Source organism: Pan paniscus, chromosome 20 (assembly GCF_029289425.2).
Source record: "Pan paniscus chromosome 20, NHGRI_mPanPan1-v2.0_pri, whole genome shotgun sequence".
In the NCBI taxonomy this organism is placed as follows: domain Eukaryota; kingdom Metazoa; phylum Chordata; class Mammalia; order Primates; family Hominidae; genus Pan; species Pan paniscus.
Window position 1 is genome coordinate 11,217,722 of NC_073269.2, and position 23,130 is coordinate 11,240,851.

The 23,130-nt window shown below is 47.2% G+C and overlaps 1 protein-coding gene across 1 annotated transcript in view; it reads left to right on the forward strand.

The window, feature by feature from the left end:
- The window catches only part of VAV1 (vav guanine nucleotide exchange factor 1), an 86,142-nt gene that overhangs the window by 31,834 nt on the left and 31,178 nt on the right, over positions 1 to 23,130 (forward strand). Inside the window, exons 2-11 of the mRNA XM_034944953.4 lie at positions 15,234 to 15,350; positions 16,154 to 16,212; positions 16,323 to 16,391; positions 16,754 to 16,862; positions 16,952 to 17,047; positions 19,586 to 19,654; positions 19,836 to 19,939; positions 21,145 to 21,244; positions 22,608 to 22,703; positions 22,951 to 23,019. Coding sequence (XP_034800844.1) covers positions 15,234 to 15,350; positions 16,154 to 16,212; positions 16,323 to 16,391; positions 16,754 to 16,862; positions 16,952 to 17,047; positions 19,586 to 19,654; positions 19,836 to 19,939; positions 21,145 to 21,244; positions 22,608 to 22,703; positions 22,951 to 23,019 — 888 coding nt within the window. The remainder of the gene's footprint in view (positions 1 to 15,233; positions 15,351 to 16,153; positions 16,213 to 16,322; positions 16,392 to 16,753; positions 16,863 to 16,951; positions 17,048 to 19,585; positions 19,655 to 19,835; positions 19,940 to 21,144; positions 21,245 to 22,607; positions 22,704 to 22,950; positions 23,020 to 23,130) is intronic.

The following is a 23,130-nucleotide window of genomic DNA, read 5'->3' on the forward strand; positions in this document are numbered from 1 at the left end:
GCTCACATCTGTAATCCCGGCACCTTAGGAGGCTGAGGCAGGAGGATCACTTGAGCCCAGGGGTTCGAGACCAGCCTGGGCAACATAGTGAGACCCTCATCTCTACAGGTATATATATATACAAACACACACACACACACACATATATATACACGCACACACACACATGAGTTGGGGGGATGGTTTCAGGATGAATCAAGCACATTACATTTATTGTTCACTTTATTTCTATTATTATTACATTATAATATATAATGAAATAATTATACAGCTCACACATATGTGTGTATATATACATGCACACACACTATATGAATATTATGTATAGTAATATTTATTCATATATAAAAATAAAAAAGAAACAAAAAGAGAGGAGGAAAGGAAGGAAGGAAGGAAGATCAGCCTGGAGTCTCTGGACTGTCCTGATGGAAGTGTCTTGGATGCTAAAGGGGTTTATGGGCTGATTCCCTCAACTTCCTCCTGTCTAACAAGGTCTGGTGTTCCATCAAGGCAGTGGCTATGCTCCCAAGAAGTTTGCAAATGACAGAAAACCTAATTACAGGTCAACAAACCATGACCTGTGGGCCAAATGCAGCCTGTCACCTGTTTTTGTAAATGAAGCTCTTTTTTTTTTTTTTTTTTTTTTGAGATGGAGTCTCACTCTGTCACCCAGCCTGGAGTACAGTGGCACGATCTCGGCTCACTGCAACCTCCACCACCCAGGTTCAAGCAATTCTCCTGCTTCAGCCTCCCGAGTAGCTGGGATTACAGGTGGATTCCACCACACCCAGCTAATTTTTGTATTTTTAGTAGAAACGGGGTTTCACCATGTTGGTCTGGCTGGTCTCGAACTCCTGACCTTGTGATTCACCCGCCATGGGCTCCCAAAGTGCTGGGATTCCAGGCGTGAGCCACCATGCACGGCCAACAATTTTTTTTAATGAAAATAATTTTTTCTCAATGCCGTTTTGGAAGAGAAGCAAACTCGTATGTGGGTTTTAAGTATGGCTTCATTCAGTAGCTCCAACAATGTCATCAAGGACTGCATGTCTCTGTGATGGATTCCTTTTCTGGCTTTGTAAATCTAGGATCTCCCACTCATGGCAGCAAAGTAGCTGCAGTTGCTCCAGACTGCCTAACCTCACTCTTGACCAACACAGCGGAGAGTAAATCACTGTCCCAGAAGCTTGAGCTTAAGATCCGGGATTTGCACTCTCTCATTGGTCTGAAGTGGGTCATGTGTTAATCTCTGAACCAATAGTCATAGGCAAGGGGATGGGCCATGCTAATTGACTGGAACTGGGGGTGGAGCCCCTCTCAGCCCATGTTGCTAGAAGAGAAAGAGGAAGGGGTATGGATGTGTGCATAATTAGTTAATGAATATGTTCATTCTTTCCACCATCCCTCATTGATTTGTCTACTGTGTCCCAGCAGCAGGGAATGTGGTGGTTGATAAGAACTTGTTTCTGCTCTCATGGTGATCCCAGTCTACTGGGATTCCACGATCTGTTCAGACAGTTACAGCCTGTTGTAATCAATGCTGTGTATTCATTAGGATAGAGGTTTGGCTACTGTAACAGTTAGGTAGAGATTAATTTATCATCTAAACCTATAGAGCAGCAGTCTCCAACCTTTTTGGTAGCAGGGACCGGTTTTGTGGAAGACAATTTTTCCATGGACCAGAGTTAGGGGGGATGGTTTCAGGATGATTCAAATGCGTTACATTTATTGTTCCCTTTATTTCTATTATTATTACATTGTAACATATAATGAAATAAGTATACAACTCACCATAATGTAGAATCAGTGGGAGCCCTAAGCTTGTTTTCCTGCAACTAGATGATCCCATCTGGGGGTGATGGGAGACAGTGGCAGATCATCAGGCACCAGATTCCCGATAAGGAGCACACAAGGTAGATCCCTCACATGTGGAGTTCACAGTAGGGTTTGCACTCCTATGAGGATCTAACGCTGCAGCTGATCTGACAGGAGGTGGAGCTCCAGTGGTAATGTGAGCAATGGGGAGTGGTTGTAAATACAGATGAAGCTATGCTAGCTCACCTGCCCACCACTCAACTCCTGATGTGTGGCCCAGTTCCTAACAGACCATGGACTGGTACCAGGAGGCTGGTACTGGGAGCTACTCTGGAGGCTGAGGTGGGAGGATCACTTGAGCCCAGGAGGTGGAGGCTGCAGTGAGCTGTAATCATGCCACTGCACTCACCTAGGCAACAGAGTGAGACCCTGTCTTTAAAAAAAAAGTTAAAATCACGCCTGTAATCCCAGCACTTTGGGAGGCTGAGGTGGGCAGATCACAAGGTCAGGAGTTCGAGACTAGTCTGACTAAGATGGTGAAACCCCATCTCTACTAAAAATACAAAAATTAGCTGGGTGTGGTGGCACGCACCTGTAATCCCAGCTACTCAGGAGGCTGAGCAGGAGAATCGCTTGAACCTGGGAGCCAGAGGTTGCAGTGAGTCGAGATTGTGCCACTGCACTCCATCCTGGGTGACAGAGTGAGACTCTGTCTCAAAAAAAAAAAAAAAAAAAAAAGTTAAAAAAAAGGCCGGGCGCGGTGGCTCAAGCCTATAATCCCAGCACTTTGGGAGGCTGAGGCAGGTAGATTGCCTGAGGTCAGGAGTTTGAGACCAGCCTTGCCAGCATGGTGAAACCCGTCTCTACTAAAAATACAAAAATTAGCCAGGTGTGGTGGCAGGTGCCTGTAATCCCAGCTACTCAGGAGGCTGAAGGAGGAGAATCGCTTGAACCCAGGAGGCGGAGTTTGCAGTGAGCCAAGATCACACCATTGCACTCCAGCCTGGGTGACAAGAGTGAGACTTCATCTCAAAAAAAAAAGTTCAAAAAAACCCCAACCAATTCTCTCCTCCCCAATAATTACCCTAGGACAACAGGCATAAGCTTGGGTCATCCTTGGTGAACTGGGAGGTAAGTCACTCTATGTAGCAGAGAACCAAAGTAACAATGACTTAAATAAAACTGAAGATTATTTATTTCTTATGCAATAATCTGAGCTTAATCAGTCCGAGGCTGGCATGGTCCTTTCTACAATGTCGAAGACCAGCTCCTCCTGTTCTGTTCTTCCGCCATCTGTGAGTTTCCTTTGTCCTCAGTTTCCAAGAATACTCATCACCATACACACTTGCCAGCCAGATAAAGGGGCTAGAATGTTCCTCCCTTTAAGAATGCAACCTGGAATTGCACATTATCAGTTAGCTTTTGCTGTGTAACAAACAGTCCCCTAAAATGGAATGGCTTAAAGACAACATTTGTTATTCCAATTAATTTGGTAAATTGTCTGGGCAGATAGGTGATCTCTGTGGTTAGCTAATAACTTGGCTGGGGTAGGTAGTCTAGGAGGGCCTCATTCACATATCTGCTGGTTGGCCAGTTGATTAGTATAGGATACCTTTAGCTAGGTGCTTGTCTCTGCTCCACACGGTCTCTCATCCTCTGGCAATTTAGCCTGAGTGCTTGAATTTGGCAGGAGTATTCCAAGAAAGCAACAGGAGAAGTTGCAAAGCCTCTATGGGCTAAAGCAAGCCACAAGACCAACCCAGATACAAAAGATGAAGACTTAGAATCTACCTCTTTTTTTTTTTTTTTTTTTTTGAGATAGGGTCTTGTTTTGTCGCCCAAGCTGGGGTGCAGTGACTTGATCTTAGCTCACTGCAACCTCAAACTCCTGGACTCAATTGATCCTCAGCCTCCTGAGTAGCTGGAACTATAGGCATGTGCCACCACACCTGGCTAATTTTAAATTCATTTGTAGAGACGGGGTCTTGCTTTGTTGCCAGGCTGGTCTTGAACTCCTAGCCTCAAGCAATTCTCCCACCCCACCCAATCCTCCCAATCATGTCTTGGGATTACAGGCATGAGCCATCATACCCGGCAATTTTCTTTGGATGGTAGGAGCTGGAAAGTATTTGTAATCTACCACAAAGGGCATTCAGGGCAGAGGCAACCTTATAAACGAGACCTGGAGATGAGAGACAGTAAAATAGGTTGCATTTAGCATGTAGCAACCATTTCTACCTGGCTGGAGCAGAGGTGGGAGAGGTAAGTGAGAAAAAAAAGAGTAGAGTCATCAGAGAAGTCAGCAGGGGCCGTGGTGAGGTTGAACTTTGTGTCGAGGATGATGGGGGAACCATGGCAAGGTTTCAAGAGGAGATTGACATGGTTAGATTTGCTGTATGAAGGTGGGCTGGGAGGAGTACAAAACGGATCAGGAAGACCACTGAGGAGGCTGTTGCAGCCACAAAGGTGATCACCGCGGTGGCTGCTCTAGGATTTGGGAACAGGGATGGTGAGAAGAGATTAGATGTGACAGATAGTTTGGATGTAGAATCTGAATAATCTATTGATTGACTGGAAATGGAGGATTCAATGAATCCTCCATTTCCAGGCAGGTGCAGTGGCTCATGCCTGTAATACCAGCACTTTGGGAAGCCAAGACAAGCTAATTGTTTGAGGCCAGGAGTTCAAAACCAGCCTGGACAATGTAACAAGACCCTGTCTCTACAAAAAATAAAAATAAAAATAACATTATCTGGGCATGGTGGTGCTTGCCTGTAGTCCCAACACTCAGGAGGTTGAGGCAAGAGGATCAATTGAACCCAAAAGGTGGAGGCTGCAGTGAGCTATGATTGTGACACTTCACTCCAGTCTGGGTGACAGAGCAAGACCTCATCTCTACAAATAAAAAGTTAGCCAGGTGTGGTGGTGCATGCCCATAGTCCCAGCTGCTCAGGAGGCTGAGACAGGAAGATTGCTCGAGCCCAAGTTCGAGGCTGCAGATTGCACTACTGCACTTCAGCCTGGGCAACAGAGTGAGACCCTGTCTCTAAAGAAATAAAAATAAAAATAAACCCGACTTTCAAAACACTTAGATTCGTTCCTGGCTTGTAGATGATCACCTATGAAATTACTCTAACTTGGCCGGGCACAGTGGTTCATGCCTTTAATCCCAGCACTTTGAGAGGCAGAGGTGGGTGGATCCCCTGAGGTCAGGAGTTCGAGACCAGCCTGGCCTACATGGTGAAACCCTGCCTCTACTAAAAATACAAAAAATTAGCCAGGCGTGGTGGCAGGCGCCTGTAATCGCAGCTACTCAGGAGGCTGAGGCTGGAGAATTGCTTGGACCCAGGAGGCGGAGGTTGCAGTGAGCTGAGATCACGTCATTGCACTCTGGCCTGGGCGACAAGAGTGAAACGCTGTCTCAAAAAAAAAAAAAAAAATTACTGTAACTTGATTCTGAAGGATTGGGGAGTGTTGAAAATCATCTTGGGTTCCTAAGACAAATTGCTGTGTGGTAATGGCGCCATTGTTAGATGAAGAGGCTGGAGGGAGAGCAAGTTTGAACTGGCAATGATGTCAATCTTGGACCTGTTAAGTTTGAGGTGCCCATTGTTGAAAGAATGAACCTGTTTCCCCAGCTGTAAGCAAAGAAATGGATTGCAATGAAAAGGCATGCTTTCAACTGTTGTTCCAAAACCTTTGTCCTCATCTGGAACGGAGGTACAGACTGTCTCTCAGTTACTGTGTTATTCATTTCTATTTATTTATTTATTTATTTTTGAGATGGCGTCTTGCTCTGTTGCCCAGGCTGGAGTGCAGTGGCACGATCTCGGCTCACTGCAACCTCCACCTTCCAGGTTCAAGTGATCCTCCTGCCTCAGCTTCTCAAGTAGCTGGGATTACAGGCATGCACCACCATGCCCGGCTAATTTTTGTATTTTTAGTAGAGACGGCATTTCACCATGTCGGCCAGGCTGGTCTCGAACTCCTGACTTCAAGTGATCCACCCTCTTCGGCCTCCCATAGTGCTGGGATTATAAGCATCAGCCTCCACACCCAGCCTCATTTATTTATTCAATAAATTGTACTGGGCACTATGGCATGCCACCATGTGGTGTTCAGGATTCAGAGGTGACTCAACCCTGGGTCCTGACTTCATCTGGAGAGAGCCCAGCACAGGCGTCTTCGTTGTCAGGCCTGGGTTGAGGAGGGACATCATGTTAAGGGAGGCTGCAGTTGGGGGAGAATGAGGACTCTGCTTGGCTGAAGACATTGGGGAAGGCTTTCTGGAAGAAGAGATATTGGAGATGGGCCTTGAAGGATGAGTAGGAGTTCGCCAGGCAAATAGGAGAGGAACTTTTAGCCCAGACAGCAGTCCTTTATTCATCTCCCTGCATATAATTACTGTAAGAATCGGCAAGAGAAGCTGGAATGGAGATCCATGAGGTCTCTGAGGATCAGACAGACACATCACAGCTAACTCTGGCCCAAAGGGTGCTTCATTAGGATAACACCAGCTACTGTAACAAACAAGACATTTCAGTGACTTCACATGGTAAAAATTGATTTCTTGTACACAAAACAGTACAATGCATGTGCTTCTGGTTCCAGGTCAGGGGGCTTTTCCCTGCAGATAATTCAGGGACCCAGGCTACTTTCATTTGCAGTTTTGCCATCCCTTAGAGTCTCAGCCTGCAGAAAATAGGGAGAGAGGAGGTATGGAGAAGTAATTTCTCCTTAAATACAGTGCCCTGAAAGTGATGCTTATGACAAATGCTCCTATTCGATTGGCCAGAAGCAGTCATATGACTGCATCCACATGCAAGGAGAGATGGGAAATGCAGTCCTTAGCTGGGCAGCCATTTTCCAGCAGCAATTCCATATTATGGAAGAGAAAACATGAATATTGGTGGATCTTTAGTGGCCTCTGCCCGAGGTAGACAGCAGGAATAGAACTAAGGGCTTGGAGGCAGTAACACTCAGTTTGATTTGTGCTCTTGAGTAAACCCTTCTTCTCACTCTTTGGGTTTCTCTCTCTGAGTGATGAGTGAAGATTGGAAGCTGATTAATATCTGAGGTCTTTTCCAGTTTCAAAAATTGACCGGGTGCAGTGGTTCACACCTGTGATCCCAGCACTTTGGGAGGCCAAGGCAGGCAGATTACTTGAGGTAAGGAGTTCAAGACCAGCCTGGCCAACATGGTGAAACCCTGTCTCTACTAAAAAGAAAATATAAAAATTAGCAGGGCATGGTGGTGGGCGCCTGTAATCCCAGCTGTTCGGGAGGCTGAGGCACTTGAACCTGGGAGGTGGAGGTTGCAGTGAGCCAAGATCACGCCACTGCACTCCAGCCTGGGTGACAGAGGGAGACTCTATCTCAAAACAAAAACAGAAACAAAAACAACCCCAAATACAAAAATTGATGGGTTGGTGAATGCTCTTGGTTTCCCAGCTGGAGCTAAGATGATGATGGTGGTGATGCTCATGGTCATGAATACTATTGTGGTAATGATGGTGGTGATGGTTATAATGGTAACGATGATGGTGATGGTGGTGATAATGATGATGATGATGATGATGATAAGAATGGTGATGAGGAGAATGGTGACGGTGGTGATGATGATATTACTGTCATAATGATAATGATAATTTCCAGAACTTGAAACGTCCAGCCCTTTTTATGCATCATATAACTGAATTACAACAACATGACACAGTAGGCATAAACCCTTCATATTGGTTCATTTGCCTTTATCCTTGTTACCTATTTATTGCTAAGTAACAAATTATCCCCAAACTTAATTGTATAAAACAACCATTTATTATGCTTACGGATTATTTGGGTCGGGAATTCTGAAATAGCTCATCTAGGCAGTTCCCCTTTGGAGTTTCTAATGAGGTTGCTCACAGATGTCGGCTGGGGCTGCAGTCATCTAAAGGCCTTAGCTGGAGGGTCTACTTCCTGAGTGGCTGGGCCACACAGAGCTTCAGCTCCTCTCCACCTGGGGCTCCCCACAGGACTGATTGAGTGGCCTCACAACATGGTTGCCGGTGAGTGGTCCAAGAGACCAAAATGGAGCTTCGATATGTTTCATTATTTAGTCTTGAGAACTCACATCTTGTTTCTTCCACCCTGTTCTTTTAGTGACACATGGCCAGTCTTGGTTCAATGTGGGAGGGGATTACAAAAGGGCATCTTAACTTACGTATGAATACTAGGAGCTATGGACCGTTGGGGGCCATCCTGGAGGCTGGCTACTACAAACACATTGTCTTAATTACTGTAGATTTATGGTGTCTTAATATTCGGTAGGACTCATACCCTTTATTTTCCCTCTGTAGGAGTATATTGGCTACTCATGGCTGAGGTTTTCTATACAAATCTTAGGATTTGTATGTCAAGTTCAATGAAAAGCCATTCTGGGGTTTTTAATTGAAATTGGATTAAATCTATAGCTCAATTTTGGAGAGAATTGAAGATTTTAAAACTTGAGTCTTGGGGCTGGGTGCGGTGGCTCATACCTGTAATCTCAGCACTTTGAGAGCCTGTGGTGGGAGAGTCACTTGAGGCCAGGAGTTGAAGACCAGCCTGTGTGACATAGTGACATCCTGTCTCTATAAAAAATCTTTAAAAAAAAATTAGCCAGGTATGATGGCATATGCTTGTAGTCCCAGCTACCTGGGAGACTGACGCAGGAGGATCTTTTGAGTCCAAAAGGTCAAGGTTACGGTGAACTATGATCGTGCCACTCCACTCCGGCCTGGGTGACAGAGTGATATCCTGTCTCTAAAAATAAATCAATGAATGAATAAATAAAATAAAACACTGAGTCTTGCTAGAAAGGAACTGGTATATATTCTATTTTGTTTAGGTCACTAGCTTTATGCAGTTTTGTTTCACATCTTCTAGGCTACGGTCAATAGTATCCTTTTAAAATCAAAGTCTGATTTCCCTATGTGAAATGCTAAATTCTTCATTTTATCATTCAACCAGTTCTAGCAACTGTGGACACTTGTGCAATCCACACCCTTATCAAAACAGAACATTTCCATCACTTGTGGCCTCTCTGAGTCAATCTCTACTTTCCCTCTTGCCCCGGAAGCAACCACTGATTTGATTTCTATCATCATAGGTTAGTTTTGCTTACTGTAGGATTTCACAATTTTTTTTTTTAATTTGTGAGTTATTTTTGCTTGTGTACTGACACTTAGTACACTTTGTATACTGGTTTTGTATTCAGCCACACTGCCAAATAATTTTATTAATTTCAGCAATTTATCTGTATATTCTTTGGGAATTTCTATGTTGATGATTGCTTCTTCTGCAAAAATGACCTCTTTCTTTCTTTCTTTCTTTCTTTCTTTCTTTCTTTCTTTCTTTCTTTCTTTCTTTCTTTCTTTCCCTTTTCCTTCTGTCTTGTCTTGCAGTACAGGCTGAGATCTTCAATACAATGTTGAATAGAAATGGTGATAGCAGGTTCCGTTGCGTAGTTCTGATTTCAAAGGGAATCTTTTCAACATCTCGTTATTAAGTATAGTGTTTCGGTCTAGGTTTTCTGAAGACCTTCTTTGTCAGGTTACAGAAGTTCCCTTCCATTTTTACTTTGCCAAGAGATTTTTTTCCCCCCTCTTTCTTTTGATCAGGAATGAATGTTGAGTTGCTACCGCATCTTTCATGTGTCTTCTGTTGCAAATTTCTCTTTTTGACAAAAAGAGAACAGGTCTTGGGTCAGAGCCTTGGGCGAGCAACAGAATATACCTAGAATTTAGTAACATTGTTTGAACCATATTTATTCTACAGTTGCTTCTTTATTTATTTATTTATTTATTTATTTATTTTGAGACAGGGTCTCATTGTGTTGCCTGGGCTGGAGTGCAGTGGTGTGATCATAGCTCACTGCAGCCTCTACCTCCTGGCCTCAAGTGATCCTCCTGCCTCAGCCTCCCAAGTAGCTGGGACTACTGGCCATCACACCAGCCTAATTTTTGTATTTTTTGCAGAGACAGTGTCTCTCCATGTTGCTCAGGCTGGTCCCAAACCCCTGACCTCAAAGTGATCCTCTCGCCTTGGTTTCCCAAAGTGCTGGGATTACAGGTATGAGCCATCACACCCATCATACAGTTGTTTCTGTTTGTAGCCCGTGAGCTTAGTTTTGTAGGAGGATGTAAAGCTCTCTTCTTAAACACAAAAGAGTTAAAGTTAAAGTTCATGTTCCATATGCAATGGGTTGCATAGACTGTGGCAGCAATTGAAAAGATGATACATTCTGCAAATGGAAGTGTGAGAAACAGGGTTACAACAGACACTAAGTGCCAAATCAATTCACACACACAGCTATGGCATAATAGTTACGCACAGGCTTGGAAGTCATGCTGCCTGAGTTTGCATCCCAGCTGTGTGTCTCACCTCAGTTTCCTTCTCTGTAAAATGAGGATAATAATATTACTTACCTTGAAGAGTTGCTGGGAGGAGTCCATGTTATCTCTGCAGCATGCTGAAAATTGAGAGCACGGTGGGTGGAAGCTCATGCTAGCTTCCACTACACACAAGGTAAAGAGAAAAGGCTGTGGTCAAGAAAGTGGGCTCAGCTGGGAGTTGTGGCTCCCACCCGTAATACCAACATTTAGGGAGGCTGAGGCAGGAGGATTGCTTGAGGACCAGCCTGGGCAACATAATGAAACTCTCTGTCTCTACAAATTTTTTTTTTTTTTTTTGAGACGGAGTCTCGCTCTGTCGCCCAGGCTGGAGTGCAGTGGCGCAATCTCGGCTCACTGCAAGCTCCGCCTCCTGGGTTCACGCCATTCTCCTGCCTCAGCCTCCTGAGTAGCTGGGACTACAGGTGCACGCCACCACGCCCAGCTAATTTTTTTGTGTTTTTGGTAGAGACATGGTTTCACCATGTTAATCAGGATGGTCTCGATCTCCTGACTTCATGATCTGCCCTCCTCGGCTTCCCAAAGTGCTGGGATTACAGGTGTGAGCCACCATGCCCGGCTACAAAAACATTTTTAAAATTAGCTGGATGTGGTGGCACACATCCATTGTCCTGGCTGCTTGGGAGGCTGAGCTGGGAGCATTGCTTGGTCCCAGGAGGTGAAGGCTGCAGTGAGCTATGATTGCATCGCTGCACTCCAGCCTGGACAACAGAGTGAGAGCATCTCTCTCTCGCTCTCTCTCTCTCTCTCTCTCACACACACACACAGACACATACGCACACACAGACACACACACATGCAGATACACACAGACACACACACACACACACACACAGAACGTGGGTTCTAGATTCATACCATCTCGGAATTTAATTGCAGCTCCTCCCCTAACTTACTCTTGCTGTTAATCTCAAGCAGCATCCCCACACCGATCTAAGCCTGCTTTCTTGTAGGTAAAATGGACACAGATGGGTGTGGTGGCTCATGCCTGTAATCCCAGCACTTTGGGAGGCTGAGGCAGGCGCATTACTTGAGATCAGTTCAAGACCAGCCTGGACAACATGGTGAAACCCCCATCTCTAGCAAAAAATACAAAAATCAGCTGGACGTGGTGGCACACTCCTGTAGTTCCAGCTACTCGGGAGGCTGAGGTGGGAGAACCGCCTGAACTTGGGAGGCGGAAGTTGCAGTGAGCCGAGATGGTGCCACTGCACTCCAGCCTGGGCGACAGAGCAAGACTCCATCTCAAAAGGGTATAAACACTCACAGTGTGGTTATGAGAATGGAGTTAATCTGAATGCCTAACCATGCGTATTAGGCATCCAAGAAATGCAATTTTTTTTTTCTTTTGAGATGGAGTCTCACTCTTGTTGCCCAGGCTGGAGTGCAGTGGGGATATCTCAGCTCACTGCAACCTCCGCCTCCTGGTTCAAGCAATTCTCCTGCCTCAGCCTCCCAAGTAGCTGGGATTACAGGTGCCTGCCACCATGCCTGGCTAATTTTTTTTGTTTGTTTTTTTGGTATTTTTAGTAGAAATGGGGTTTCACCATGTTGCCCAGGCTGGTTTTGAACTCCTGACCTCAAGTAATCTGCCTGCCTCAGCCTTCCAAAGTGCTGCGATTACAGGGATGAGTCACAGCACCCAGCCAAAAAATGCAAATATTGTTATGGTAGGGGCACAGAGTAGGGGTTGGCAAGTATGTCAGAATCACCTGAGGAGAGTGTTAATATGCAGATTCCCAGGCCCCACCTCCATCCATCTAGTTAACAAACGTATATCAGGGGCCTCCTACACACAAGGTACTATCATAGTTGCTGGGCATTCAAGAAACAGAACGATGGCCCTCCCCTCTTCAAACTGACATTTTATTTGGGTGAGATGAACAATAAACACAACAAGAGAAGCAAAACTAAGGGGATAGAAAACGCCAGAGTAGGGGTGTGGGATTTTATGAAATTTTAATTAATTTATGTATATATTTATTTTCTGAGATGGGGTCTCGCTCTGTTGCCCAGGCTGGAGTGCAGTGGCACCGTCGTGGCTCACCGCAGCCTCCACCTCCTGGGCTCCAACAATCCTCCTCTCTCAGCCTCCCGAGTAGCTGGGACTACAGGCACCCACCACCTTGCCCGGCTAATTTTTTGTATTTTTAGTAGAGACGGGATTTCACCGTGTTAGCCAGGATGGTCTCGATCTCCTGACCTCGTGATCCGCCCGCCTCGGCCTCCCAAAGTGCTGGGATTACAGGCGTGAGCCACCGCGCCCAGCCTTAAATTTGTTTTTGTAGAAATGGGATCTCATTACGTGGCCCCAGGCTGATTTTGAACACCTAGGCTCAAGTGATTCTCTCACTTCCGCCTCCCGACGTGCTGGGATTACAGGTGTGCACCACCACACCCAGCTGACTTTTTATTTTTTGTGGAGACGGTGTCTCCCTGTGTTGACCAGGCTGGTCTTGAACTCCTGGGCTCAAGTCAACCTGGGAGTGGGATTTTAAATAGGGTGGTTAGAGGAGGTCTCACAGAGAAGGTGTCCTTTGAGGAAAGACAAAGACGTTAGCAAGGAACTTTCTTCTGGATATCAGGGTGTATTTGTTTGCGTGGGTGCCACAACAAAGTACCACAAGCTTGGAGGCTTAACCAGCAGAAATTTATTTTCTCACAATAAATGTCTTGGTCACCTCCCTGTCCTCCCCCTTCTTCCTCCTCGCCCACTCTGACTCCAGCCACATGGGCCTCCTTGCTGTTCCTCCAACATGTTAGGCAAGATCCTGCCTCAGGACCATTGCATGCACTGTTCTCTCTTCTTGGAATACACTTTCTTGTGTGCTATGGGTTGAACTGTGTCCCCCCAAAATTTATACATTGAAGTCTTAACCCCTAGTACCTCAGAATGTGGCTGTATTTGGATATGGAGTATTTACGGAGGTAGTTCAGTTAGAATGAGGTCATCTGTGTGGGCCCTAATGCACTATGACTGATGTCCTTATAAGAAGAGTAAACTAGGGTACAGGCAGGGCAAGACCACGTCACAGTGCAGGGAGAAGGTGGCTGTCTACTGAAATGAGCCCTTAGAGGAACCTACAAATATCCAGTCCTAAAAAGTAGAAACAAACTGGCCGGGCGCGGTGGCTCACACCTGTAATCCCAGCACTTTGGGAGGCCGAGGCGGGTGGATCACCTGAGGTCAAGAGTTCAAGACCAGCCTGACCAACATGGTGAAACCTCATCTCTACTAAAAATACAAAAATAAGCTGGGTGTGATGGCGGGTGCCTGTAATCCCAGCTACTCAGGAGGCTGAGACAGGAGAATTGCTTGAACCTGGGAGGTGGAGGTTGCAGTGAGCTAAGATCGCACCATTGCACTCCAGCCTGGGGGACAAAGTGAGACTCCATCACCCTCAAAAAAAAGAAAGAAAAGAAACAAGCTATCCATGAAAACACTTGTGATGTGCTGTTTTATATCACAGAATGGAACCTGTGTTTTGATTCAACAAGTTCAAAACACTCTTTTCGTAAAATCTAAGAAGTTATGTTTCTGAACCTATTGAGCCTTTATAGGAACATATGAATATCCAGTCCTAAAAACTAGAAACGAGCGATCTGTGAAAACACTTTGTGATGTGCTGTTTCATATCACAGAATGGGACCTGTGTTTTGAAGAAACCAACCCTACTGACACCTTGATCTTGGACTTCTAGTCTCAGAACTATCTTGGACATTTCCTATGAATAGAATTGTACAATACATGGCATTTTGTGATTTGCTTCTTTCACTGAGCATGTTTTTAAGGTTCATCCATGTCGTAGTGTGGAACAGTATTTTGCTCCTTTCTTATGGCTGAGTAATATTCCGTTGTGTGGATTTGCCTGTACTGGACCTTTCATATAAATAGATGCATGCAATACGTGGCTTTGGAAGATGGATTTTAACTAACTCTACTGATGAGTCTGCTTTAGGACTCTTGGTCCACACTGACTTCATGGAGAGTGTTGGGGGTTGTGGGAGAGGCCAAGCCTACAAGCTGTAGGAGGCTGGTGGATGGAAGGCTGGTTAGAATTCTTCAGGATCTGGGGAACCTCAGAGAGTGCTGAACCTGTTGGGACGTTGGATGAGCCAATACTTGGCAAATGCAAGAATACAAAGGTTTCTTTCTTTCTTTTTCTTTTTCCAGATACTCAAAAGCTGGGGCCGTGTTACATGTGCCCGGCTGTTTCATTAGTTAATATCTTTTGGTTGCAGGCCATGGCAACCAAATCTAAAGTGACTTAAACAAGAAAAGGAATGTTTTGGCTCATGAAATAAAAAAGTTTAGGGATGGCCAGGCATGGTGGCTCCCATCTGTAATCTCAGCACTTTAGGAGGCCAAGGTGGGCAGATTCCTCAAGTCCAGGAATTCAAGACCAGCCTGGGCAACATAGCGAGACCTTGTCTCTACAAAAAATACAGAAATTAGCTGGGTGTTGCGACACATGACTGCAGTCCTAGCTACCTGGGAGGTGGAGGCAGGAGGCATGGTTTTTTGTTTGTTTGTTTGAGACAGGGTCTTGCTTTGTTGCCCAGGCTGGAGTGCAGTGGTGCCATCTTAGCTCACTGCAGGCTCGAACTCCTGGGCTCAGTGATCCACTCATCTCCGCCTCCTGAGTAGTTCAAAATGTTTTTGAGGTCATCCACATTGTAGTATGAATCAGGGCTTCATTCCTTTTTATGGCTGAATAATATTCCATTGTATGGATATACCACATTTGTTTAACCGTTAGTGATTAATTTTATCTTTTGTGAATTTTAACTCAATAAAAACATTCAGAGCATAGATCTGGATCAGGCACAACTTAATCTTTATCAGAAGATAATTCAATTTCATGGAAGAGGGTCTGTGCTTTCATTTCCCCTCCACACCAGTCCCCAAGCCAGGTGGCCTGGGGGTCAGTTTCTCCCCTGCCCTTTCTTACTCCCCCACCCTCATTTCTCTGTCTCCTCACAGTTCCTGTGCCTTAAGAACATTAGAACCTTCCTGTCCACCTGCTGTGAGAAGTTCGGCCTCAAGCGGAGCGAGCTCTTTGAAGCCTTTGACCTCTTCGATGTGCAGGATTTTGGCAAGGTGAGCTGCGCAGTTGAAGCCCAAAGACTGAGTTTCAGTTCATTTCTATTGACGTCTACACTGGGCAAGCTAAGGACTGTCAGGGGACAGGCAGACAAGCCAGACCAGGCCATATACAAGATGCAAATAGCACTGGCTTGGGATATGTGGAACTGGGTTTGAGTGCCTGCTCTGACACTTGCTGTGTGACCTTGGATACGTGGCTGTGCCTCTCTGAGCCCCTTGTTTCTCATCTGAAATATGGGAATATTATCATCCTGCCCTCTCTGAGTGGCTATGAGGATTAAATAGAAAGATAGAGGGCCGGGCGTAGTGGCTCACGCCTGTAATCCCAGCACTTTGGGAGGCTGAGGTGGGCGGATCACGAGGTCAGGAGATCGATTCCATCCTGGCTAACACAGTGAAACCCCGTCTCTACTAAAAATACAAAAAATTAGCTGGGTGTGGTGGCTGGCGCCTGTAGTCCCAGCTACTCGGGAGGCTGAGGCAGGAGAATCGCTTGAACCCGGGAGGTGGAGGTTGTAGTGAGCCGAGATGGTGCCACTGCACTCCAGCCTGGGTGACAGAGTGAGACTCCGTTAAAAAAAATAATAAAATATAAAAGAAAGAAAGAAAGATAGGAGCAAAGGGTGGGGCTCATTTGAGGGAACAATGGTATGGGGAATAGGAGGTAGAGAAAATCCTGAATTAGGCTTCCAAGAGGCATGGGATCTAGCGCCTCAGACAGAGCCTTGCAGCTGGAAGCTGTGTTCTGCCATGGGGGTGTACAAGGGGCTCACTGAGTGGCCACTGCCCCGTCACAGGTCATCTACACCCTGTCTGCTCTGTCCTGGACCCCGATCGCCCAGAACAGGGGGATCATGTGAGTAACCACCTGGGCCTTGGGCCATTTAGCCCCAATCCTCCCCCTCCCTGAAGCCCCACTTCTACCCAGTCCCCAGGCCCCTGGCTCACACCCTCCTGACCCCCCAGGCCCTTCCCCACCGAGGAGGAGAGTGTAGGTGATGAAGACATCTACAGTGGCCTGTCCGACCAGATCGAGTGAGTGCTCAGGCCTGTGGCCGCACAGCTCACTGGAGCACCGTCCTGGGGGTGGAGGGTCTGGGGGGACATGGCCTTGCCCTCCGGGAAATAAGGTCATACCCTGGTGTCTGGGGCACACAACCTTGCCTGAGAGTCTGGGGAGACACAGCCCTGCCCTAGGGTCTTGGGGGACATGGCACTGTCCTGGGGTCTTGGGGGACATGGCCCTGCCCTGGAGCTTGGAGGGACATGGCCTGCCCTTGGAGTCTGAGGTCCCACCCTTGGAGTCTTGGAGGGGACAAAGCCCTGCGCTGGGGTCTGCGGGGACCCTGCTGTGATCTGGGAGAGGTCCAAGGGATCCCTGACCTCACAACCCACAGCGACACGGTGGAGGAGGATGAGGACCTGTATGACTGCGTGGAGAATGAGGAGGCGGAAGGCGACGAGATCTATGAGGACCTCATGCGCTCGGAGCCTGTGTCCATGCCGGTGCGTGACGTGGAGGGTCGGGCCTGGGGAGAGCGTGGGCGGGGGGCAGCCCCAGGCCCCCCAACACCGGCCTCTCCCCTCGCTCTCAGCCCAAGATGACAGAGTATGACAAGCGCTGCTGCTGCCTGCGGGAGATCCAGCAGACGGAGGAGAAGTACACTGACACGCTGGGCTCCATCCAGCAGGTGGGCGCCTCCCACCCAGCGCCTGCCGGGCGCATGCGCGGGAGCTGGGCCGGCAGGTGCACGTCCACCTGTCCGGCCGCTCTGGGCAGCTGAGGCTTTTCCTGCTCCCATCGCTTTTCCTTTCTGTGACTGTCTCCGTCTCTGAGTTTCTCTGACTTACATATGTATATATAAATATGAGTCTGACGTATATATATATTAAAGTATATATATAAAATATAGGACACTGCCTGCAGGAGCAGTCAAAAAACCAAAAACAAACAAAATAAATACAAAATCAAAAATATATAAATATATTAAGCATATACATAAATAGAAAATATATAAATATATACAAAGTATATATAAAAATATAAACATACATAATATGTATAAAATATAAACATATGATATACGATATTTATAAGATGTAAAATATATAGTTTTTCATATAGAGCTATATGTAAATAATATATACAATATATAAATCTATAAAATATAAAATGTACATATATTGATATAGGTATATATCTTTTTATATAGATATATATTTTTAACATACAAGATATATGTCCATATGTAGATATATATACCTTTATATATCTTATATACATAAAAGATATATATCTTTATCTATCTATCTTTTTTTTTTTGAGACAGGGTTTCTCTCTCATTGCTCAGCCTAGAGGGCAATGGCAAGCTCTCGCTTTACTACAATCTCTGCCTACCAGGCTCAAGCAATCCTTCTGCTTCAGCCTCCCAAGTAGCTGGGATTACAGGCATGCACCACCATGCTCGACTAATTTTTGTATTTTTAGTAGAGACGAGGTTTTGCCATGTTGGCCAGGCTGGTCTCGAACTCTGACCTCAAGTGATCTGCCCACCTCGGCCTCCAAAAGTGCTGGGATTGCAGGCATGAGCCACTGTGCCTGGCTTATATATCTATCTTTTAAAGATATATATCATTATTTAAATATATATAGATAAAGTATGTATAAGATATGTAATATATACAAATATATATTTTATATATTTTTTTGTTATGTTAACCAGGCTGGTCTTAAACTCCTGGGCTCAAGCAATCCTCCTGTAATCCAAGCCCTTTGTGAGGCTGCACTGGGCCTCTTCCTCTTGTCTCTCTGTCTCTCTCTTTATCTCTCACTCTGTCTCTTTTTCCCTCTGGGTCTCCTCTCGCTACTTTCTTCCTCAGTGTGTCATTCTCTCCTTTGTAGCTCTTTATCCCAGGCTCAGTCTTTTTCTGTATCCTCACCTCTCCATTTCTTTTAAAAATAGCTTTATTGAGATTTCATTAATATACGTGTAATCCACCCATGTAGAATATACAGTTCAATGGTTTTTGGCACACACAAGATTATGCAGTCATCATCACTGTCTAATTTTGGAACATTTTCATTTGTTTTGTTTTGATTTTTTTTGTTTCTTTTGTTTTGATTTGTTTTGTTTTGAAATGGGGTCTCGCTCTCCCATCCAGGCTGGAGTGCAGTGGCACGATCATAGTTCACTGCAGCCTCAAACTCCTGGGCTCAAGTGATCCCCCTGCCTTAACCTCCTGAGGAGCTGGGGCCACGGGTGCATGCCACCACACCCTGCTTAATTCTTTAATTTTTTTTGTAGATATGGGGTCTTGCTCTGTTGCCCAGGCTGGTCTCCTACTCCTGGCCTCAAGTGATCGTCTTGCCTTGGCCTCCCAAAGTGTTGGGATTATGGGTGTGAGCCACCACCCCGGCCTTAATTTTAGAACGTTTTCATCATCTCCCAAAGAAACCCCAAACTCTTTAGCTGTTCCCCTTCAATCTCTTATCTTCCCCCAGTCCATGGCAACCACGAGCTTACTCGCTGTCTCTGTGGATTGGCCTCTTCTGGACATTTCATATAAAGGGCATCACATACTATGTGGTTTATATGTGTCTGGCTTCTTTTGCTGAGCGTAGTGTTTTCAAGGTTCATCCACATTGTAGCCTGTGTCAGAGCTTCATTCCTTTTCATGGCTGAATAATATTCCATTGTATGGATGGACCACATTTTTTTTTTCTTTTTTGAGATAGAGTCTCACTCTGTCACCCAGGCTGGAGTGCAGTGGCATGATCTCAGCTCACTGCAACCTCTGCCATCCAGGTTCAAGTGATTTTCCTGCTTCAGCCTCCTGAGTAGCTGGGATTACAGGCACCTGCCACCGTGCCCAGCTAATTTTTGTAGTTTTAGTAGAGACGGGGTTTCACCCTGGCCAGGCTGGTCTTGAACTCCTGACCTCGTGATCCACCCACCTCAGGCTCCCAAAGTGCTGGGATTGCAGGCATGAGCCACCACACCTGGCCGGACCACATTTGAAACACCCATTTACCCATTGATAAGCATTTTGGTTGTTTCCGCTTTTGGGTTATTATGAATAATTTCACTGTGAACATTCTTGTACAAGTTTTTGTGTGGACACGCTCCCTCTCTTTATCTCCCTCTCTCTGTCTCCTTCCCCTGTCTCTCTGACACTGGTCTGGAGGAGGGAATCTTATCTTCCATCATCTTTCTCTCCCTTCCCCATAGCATTTCTTGAAGCCCCTGCAACGGTTCCTGAAACCTCAAGACATTGAGATCATCTTTATCAACATTGAGGTGAGCCAGCCGATCCCCAGCCCTCTTGGGTCTGTCTAGTGCGGATAACCTGCTGCCCCTACCTGTCCCTGGAGTACGGGGGTTGGGAGTTGAGCGGCATGGGGCGGGTGGATGACCCTTTCCTTCCTGGCCCCCTGAGCCCTGGGCTCTGGTCCCAGCCCTCACCCTTCCCCCCGAGTAGGACCTGCTTCGTGTTCATACTCACTTCCTAAAGGAGATGAAGGAAGCCCTGGGCACCCCTGGCGCAGCCAATCTCTACCAGGTCTTCATCAAATACAAGGAGAGGTGAGACCCAGCTGGCCAGACTGAAGCTCTGGGGTCACTCTGCCTTGCCTAGGCCGGGCATTTGAGAGACCTTACCCTCAGACACCACTGGACGGGGAGGACTTTGTGCTGTGCGTTCATGGGCGAGGGGCTGCCCATCTCTGGTTCAATTCCCAGCTCTGCTCTGTGGCACTGGGTAGTCACTTAACCTCTCTGTGCTTCTGCTTCCTCATCTGTACATCAGTGGGCCACAGGAATGTGCCTCCTAGGCTAGTGGTGGGGGTTGACTATACGGATGCACGCAGGGCCTGGCACATAGTAGATGCTCAATAAGTATTTGTTAAATGAAGGAACATTGGCCAGGTGTGGTGGCTCATGCCTGTAATCCCAGCACTTTGGGAGGCTGAGGCAGGTGGATCATTTAAGGTCAGGAGTTCAAGACCAGGCTGGCCAATATGGTGAAACCCTGTCTCCATCACCTAAAAATACAACTAAAATACAACTAAAAATACAAAAAACAATTAGCCGGGCATGGTGGCGTGCACCTGTAATCCCAGTTACTCAGGAGAATTGCTTGAACCCGGGAGGCGGAGGTTGCAGTGAGTCAAGATCATGCCACTGGACTCCAGCCTGGGCAGCAGAGCAAGACTCTGTCTCAGAAATAAAAACAGGCCAGGCGTGGTGGCTCACGCCTGTAATTCCAGCACTTTGGGAGGCCGAGGAGGGCAGATCACTTGAGGTCAGGAGTTTGAGACCAGCCTGGCCAACATGGCAAATCCCCGTCTCTACTAAAAATACAAAAATTAGCCAGGCATGGTGGCAGGTGTCTGTAATCCCAGCTACTCGGGAGGCTGAAGCAGGAGAATCGCTTGAACCCGGGAGATGGAGGTTGCACTGAGCCCAGATCACACCACTGTACTCCAGCCTGGGAGACAAGCGTGAAACCCCGTCTCAAAAATAAATAAATAAATTAAATTAAATAAAAATAAATAAACATTGGGCAGAGACAATACCAGGTACTATGGTGAAATTACTGTAGCATTAAATGAGATAATGCTACAATAGCCTCATGTGGGAGATGCTATTGTTATGCCCATTTCACAGATGGAGAAACTGAGACTCAGGTTTCTTCTCCAGCGGGGAAGAGCAAGGCCAGGGCTGACGCGAGCCTCTGCCTGACCTTGATGCCAGTCACCTTTACCTGGTGGCCTGTCTTCTCCCTGTAGGTTCCTTGTCTATGGCCGCTACTGCAGCCAGGTGGAGTCAGCCAGCAAACACCTGGACCGTGTGGCCGCAGCCCGGGAGGACGTGCAGATGAAGCTGGAGGTGGGCGCCGGGCCACTTCTCGGGGGCCTCTCCTGCTCCTCCCCAGGCCCTGGGGGCAGCAGGGAGGACACTGAATTGCAGATGGTCCACTTTCTGCTTCAGCCCAGCCAGAGATCCACCAAAGGACTAGGGAGGGAGGTACTAGCCAGCCAAGCAGAGGAAATGGAGAACAGAAATGGGCTGGCCCTGGGTCTGGGCTGACCCCTGATATCAGGGTGAAGTCCTGACCCTGAACTGAGCTCTGATCTCACACTCAACCCCAGCCCTGGGCTGAGCCCTAGCACTGATTGTACCCCAAGTCGGGCTGAGCTCCCACTTCTCACTGAACCCCAATTCCAACCAACCCCTGATCCCAGGCTGAACTTGATCTTGAACTGAACTTCGACCTGGATCTGTCTGGTGGAAACACAGACAGGGCAGGGGTGGTGAGGACGGGGGCTCTCCAGATCTGTCCCTCTCCCCATCTCCAGCCCCCCTCAGCAGGCAGAATACTGGACCTCTATCCCAGGCAGCATTTGCCACATTCCAGTGGGGTTTTTTGTTTTTGTTTGTTTGTTTTGTTTTGTTTTTTTGAGACAGGGTCTCATTCTGTCCACCAAGCTGGAGTGCAGTGGCATGATCATAGCTCAGCGCAGCCTCGACCTCCTGGACTCAAGCAATCCTCCCAACTCCTACCTTGGCCTCCTGAGTAGCTGGGACTACAGATGCATGCCACCATTCCTGGCTAATTTTTGTGTTTTTTGTAGAGATGGGGTTTCACCATGTTATCCAGGGTGGTCTCAAACTCCTGGGCTCAAGCGATTCACCCACTCAGCCTCTCAAAGAGCTAGGATTACAGGCGTGAGCAATGGTGCCCAGCCTCTTCCCATTGCTTTTTTGTTTGTTTGTTTGTTTGTCTTTGTTTTTTGAGATGGAGTCTCCCTCTGTCACCCAGGTTGGAGTGAAGTGGTGTGATCTCAGCTCAATGCCATCTCTGCCTCCTGGGTTCAAGCAATTCTCCTGCCTCAGTCTCCTGAGTAGCTGGGATTGCAGGAGTCTGCCACCACGCCAGCTATTTTTTTTTTTTTTCATAGCAGAGACAGGGTTTCCCCATGTTGGCCAGGTCTTGAACTCCTGACCTCAAGTGATCCTCCCGCCTCGGCCTCCCAAAGTTCCTTCCAGTGGTTCTCAAGCTGCCCCCACCTCATGGAGTCCTTTTCCTGTTTCCTTGGGGGCAGATATGATGCTTTGGCCTCTAGAAAAATCCCCACAGCTCTGGGGTGGAGAGCTGCCCACGTATTTATTCAAATCTATCTGCACCCACCCTGCAACTGGCTCTTTCTGGGACCTGCCTCAGTTTCCCCGTTGTTCTCTGATTCCCCAGGAATGTTCTCAGAGAGCCAACAATGGGAGGTTCACCCTGCGGGACCTGCTGATGGTGCCTATGCAGCGAGTTCTCAAATATCACCTCCTTCTCCAGGTGCCGGGCACATCTCTAGGCGTGGGCTCCACGTACCTACTCTCCTATGTCTATAAAAGTGGGGACGGGGCTGGCTTCTGGGGGTTGGGTCTCTAGGACGCTCGGGGATGGGTCACTGGGGTCATGTCTCAGCCTCCAGGGTCAGCAGTACGATGGAGGAGCTGGTGAGCTAGCATTGTTTGGAAGGCCCTCCCCGCAGGGAGAAGGGGAGGGGCCCAGGTGACGTCTGACGTCTTGGTTCTCTCAGGAGCTGGTGAAACACACGCAGGAGGCGATGGAGAAGGAGAACCTGCGGCTGGCCCTGGATGCCATGAGGGTGAGTGGGTGTAGGGTGCTGGTGACTCACCTGCTGCAGACACCCTCCTGGTAGGGGCTGATCCTCTAGCCGGGGTTAGGTAGGAGCCTGGGTCGGCTGTTGGGGGACCAG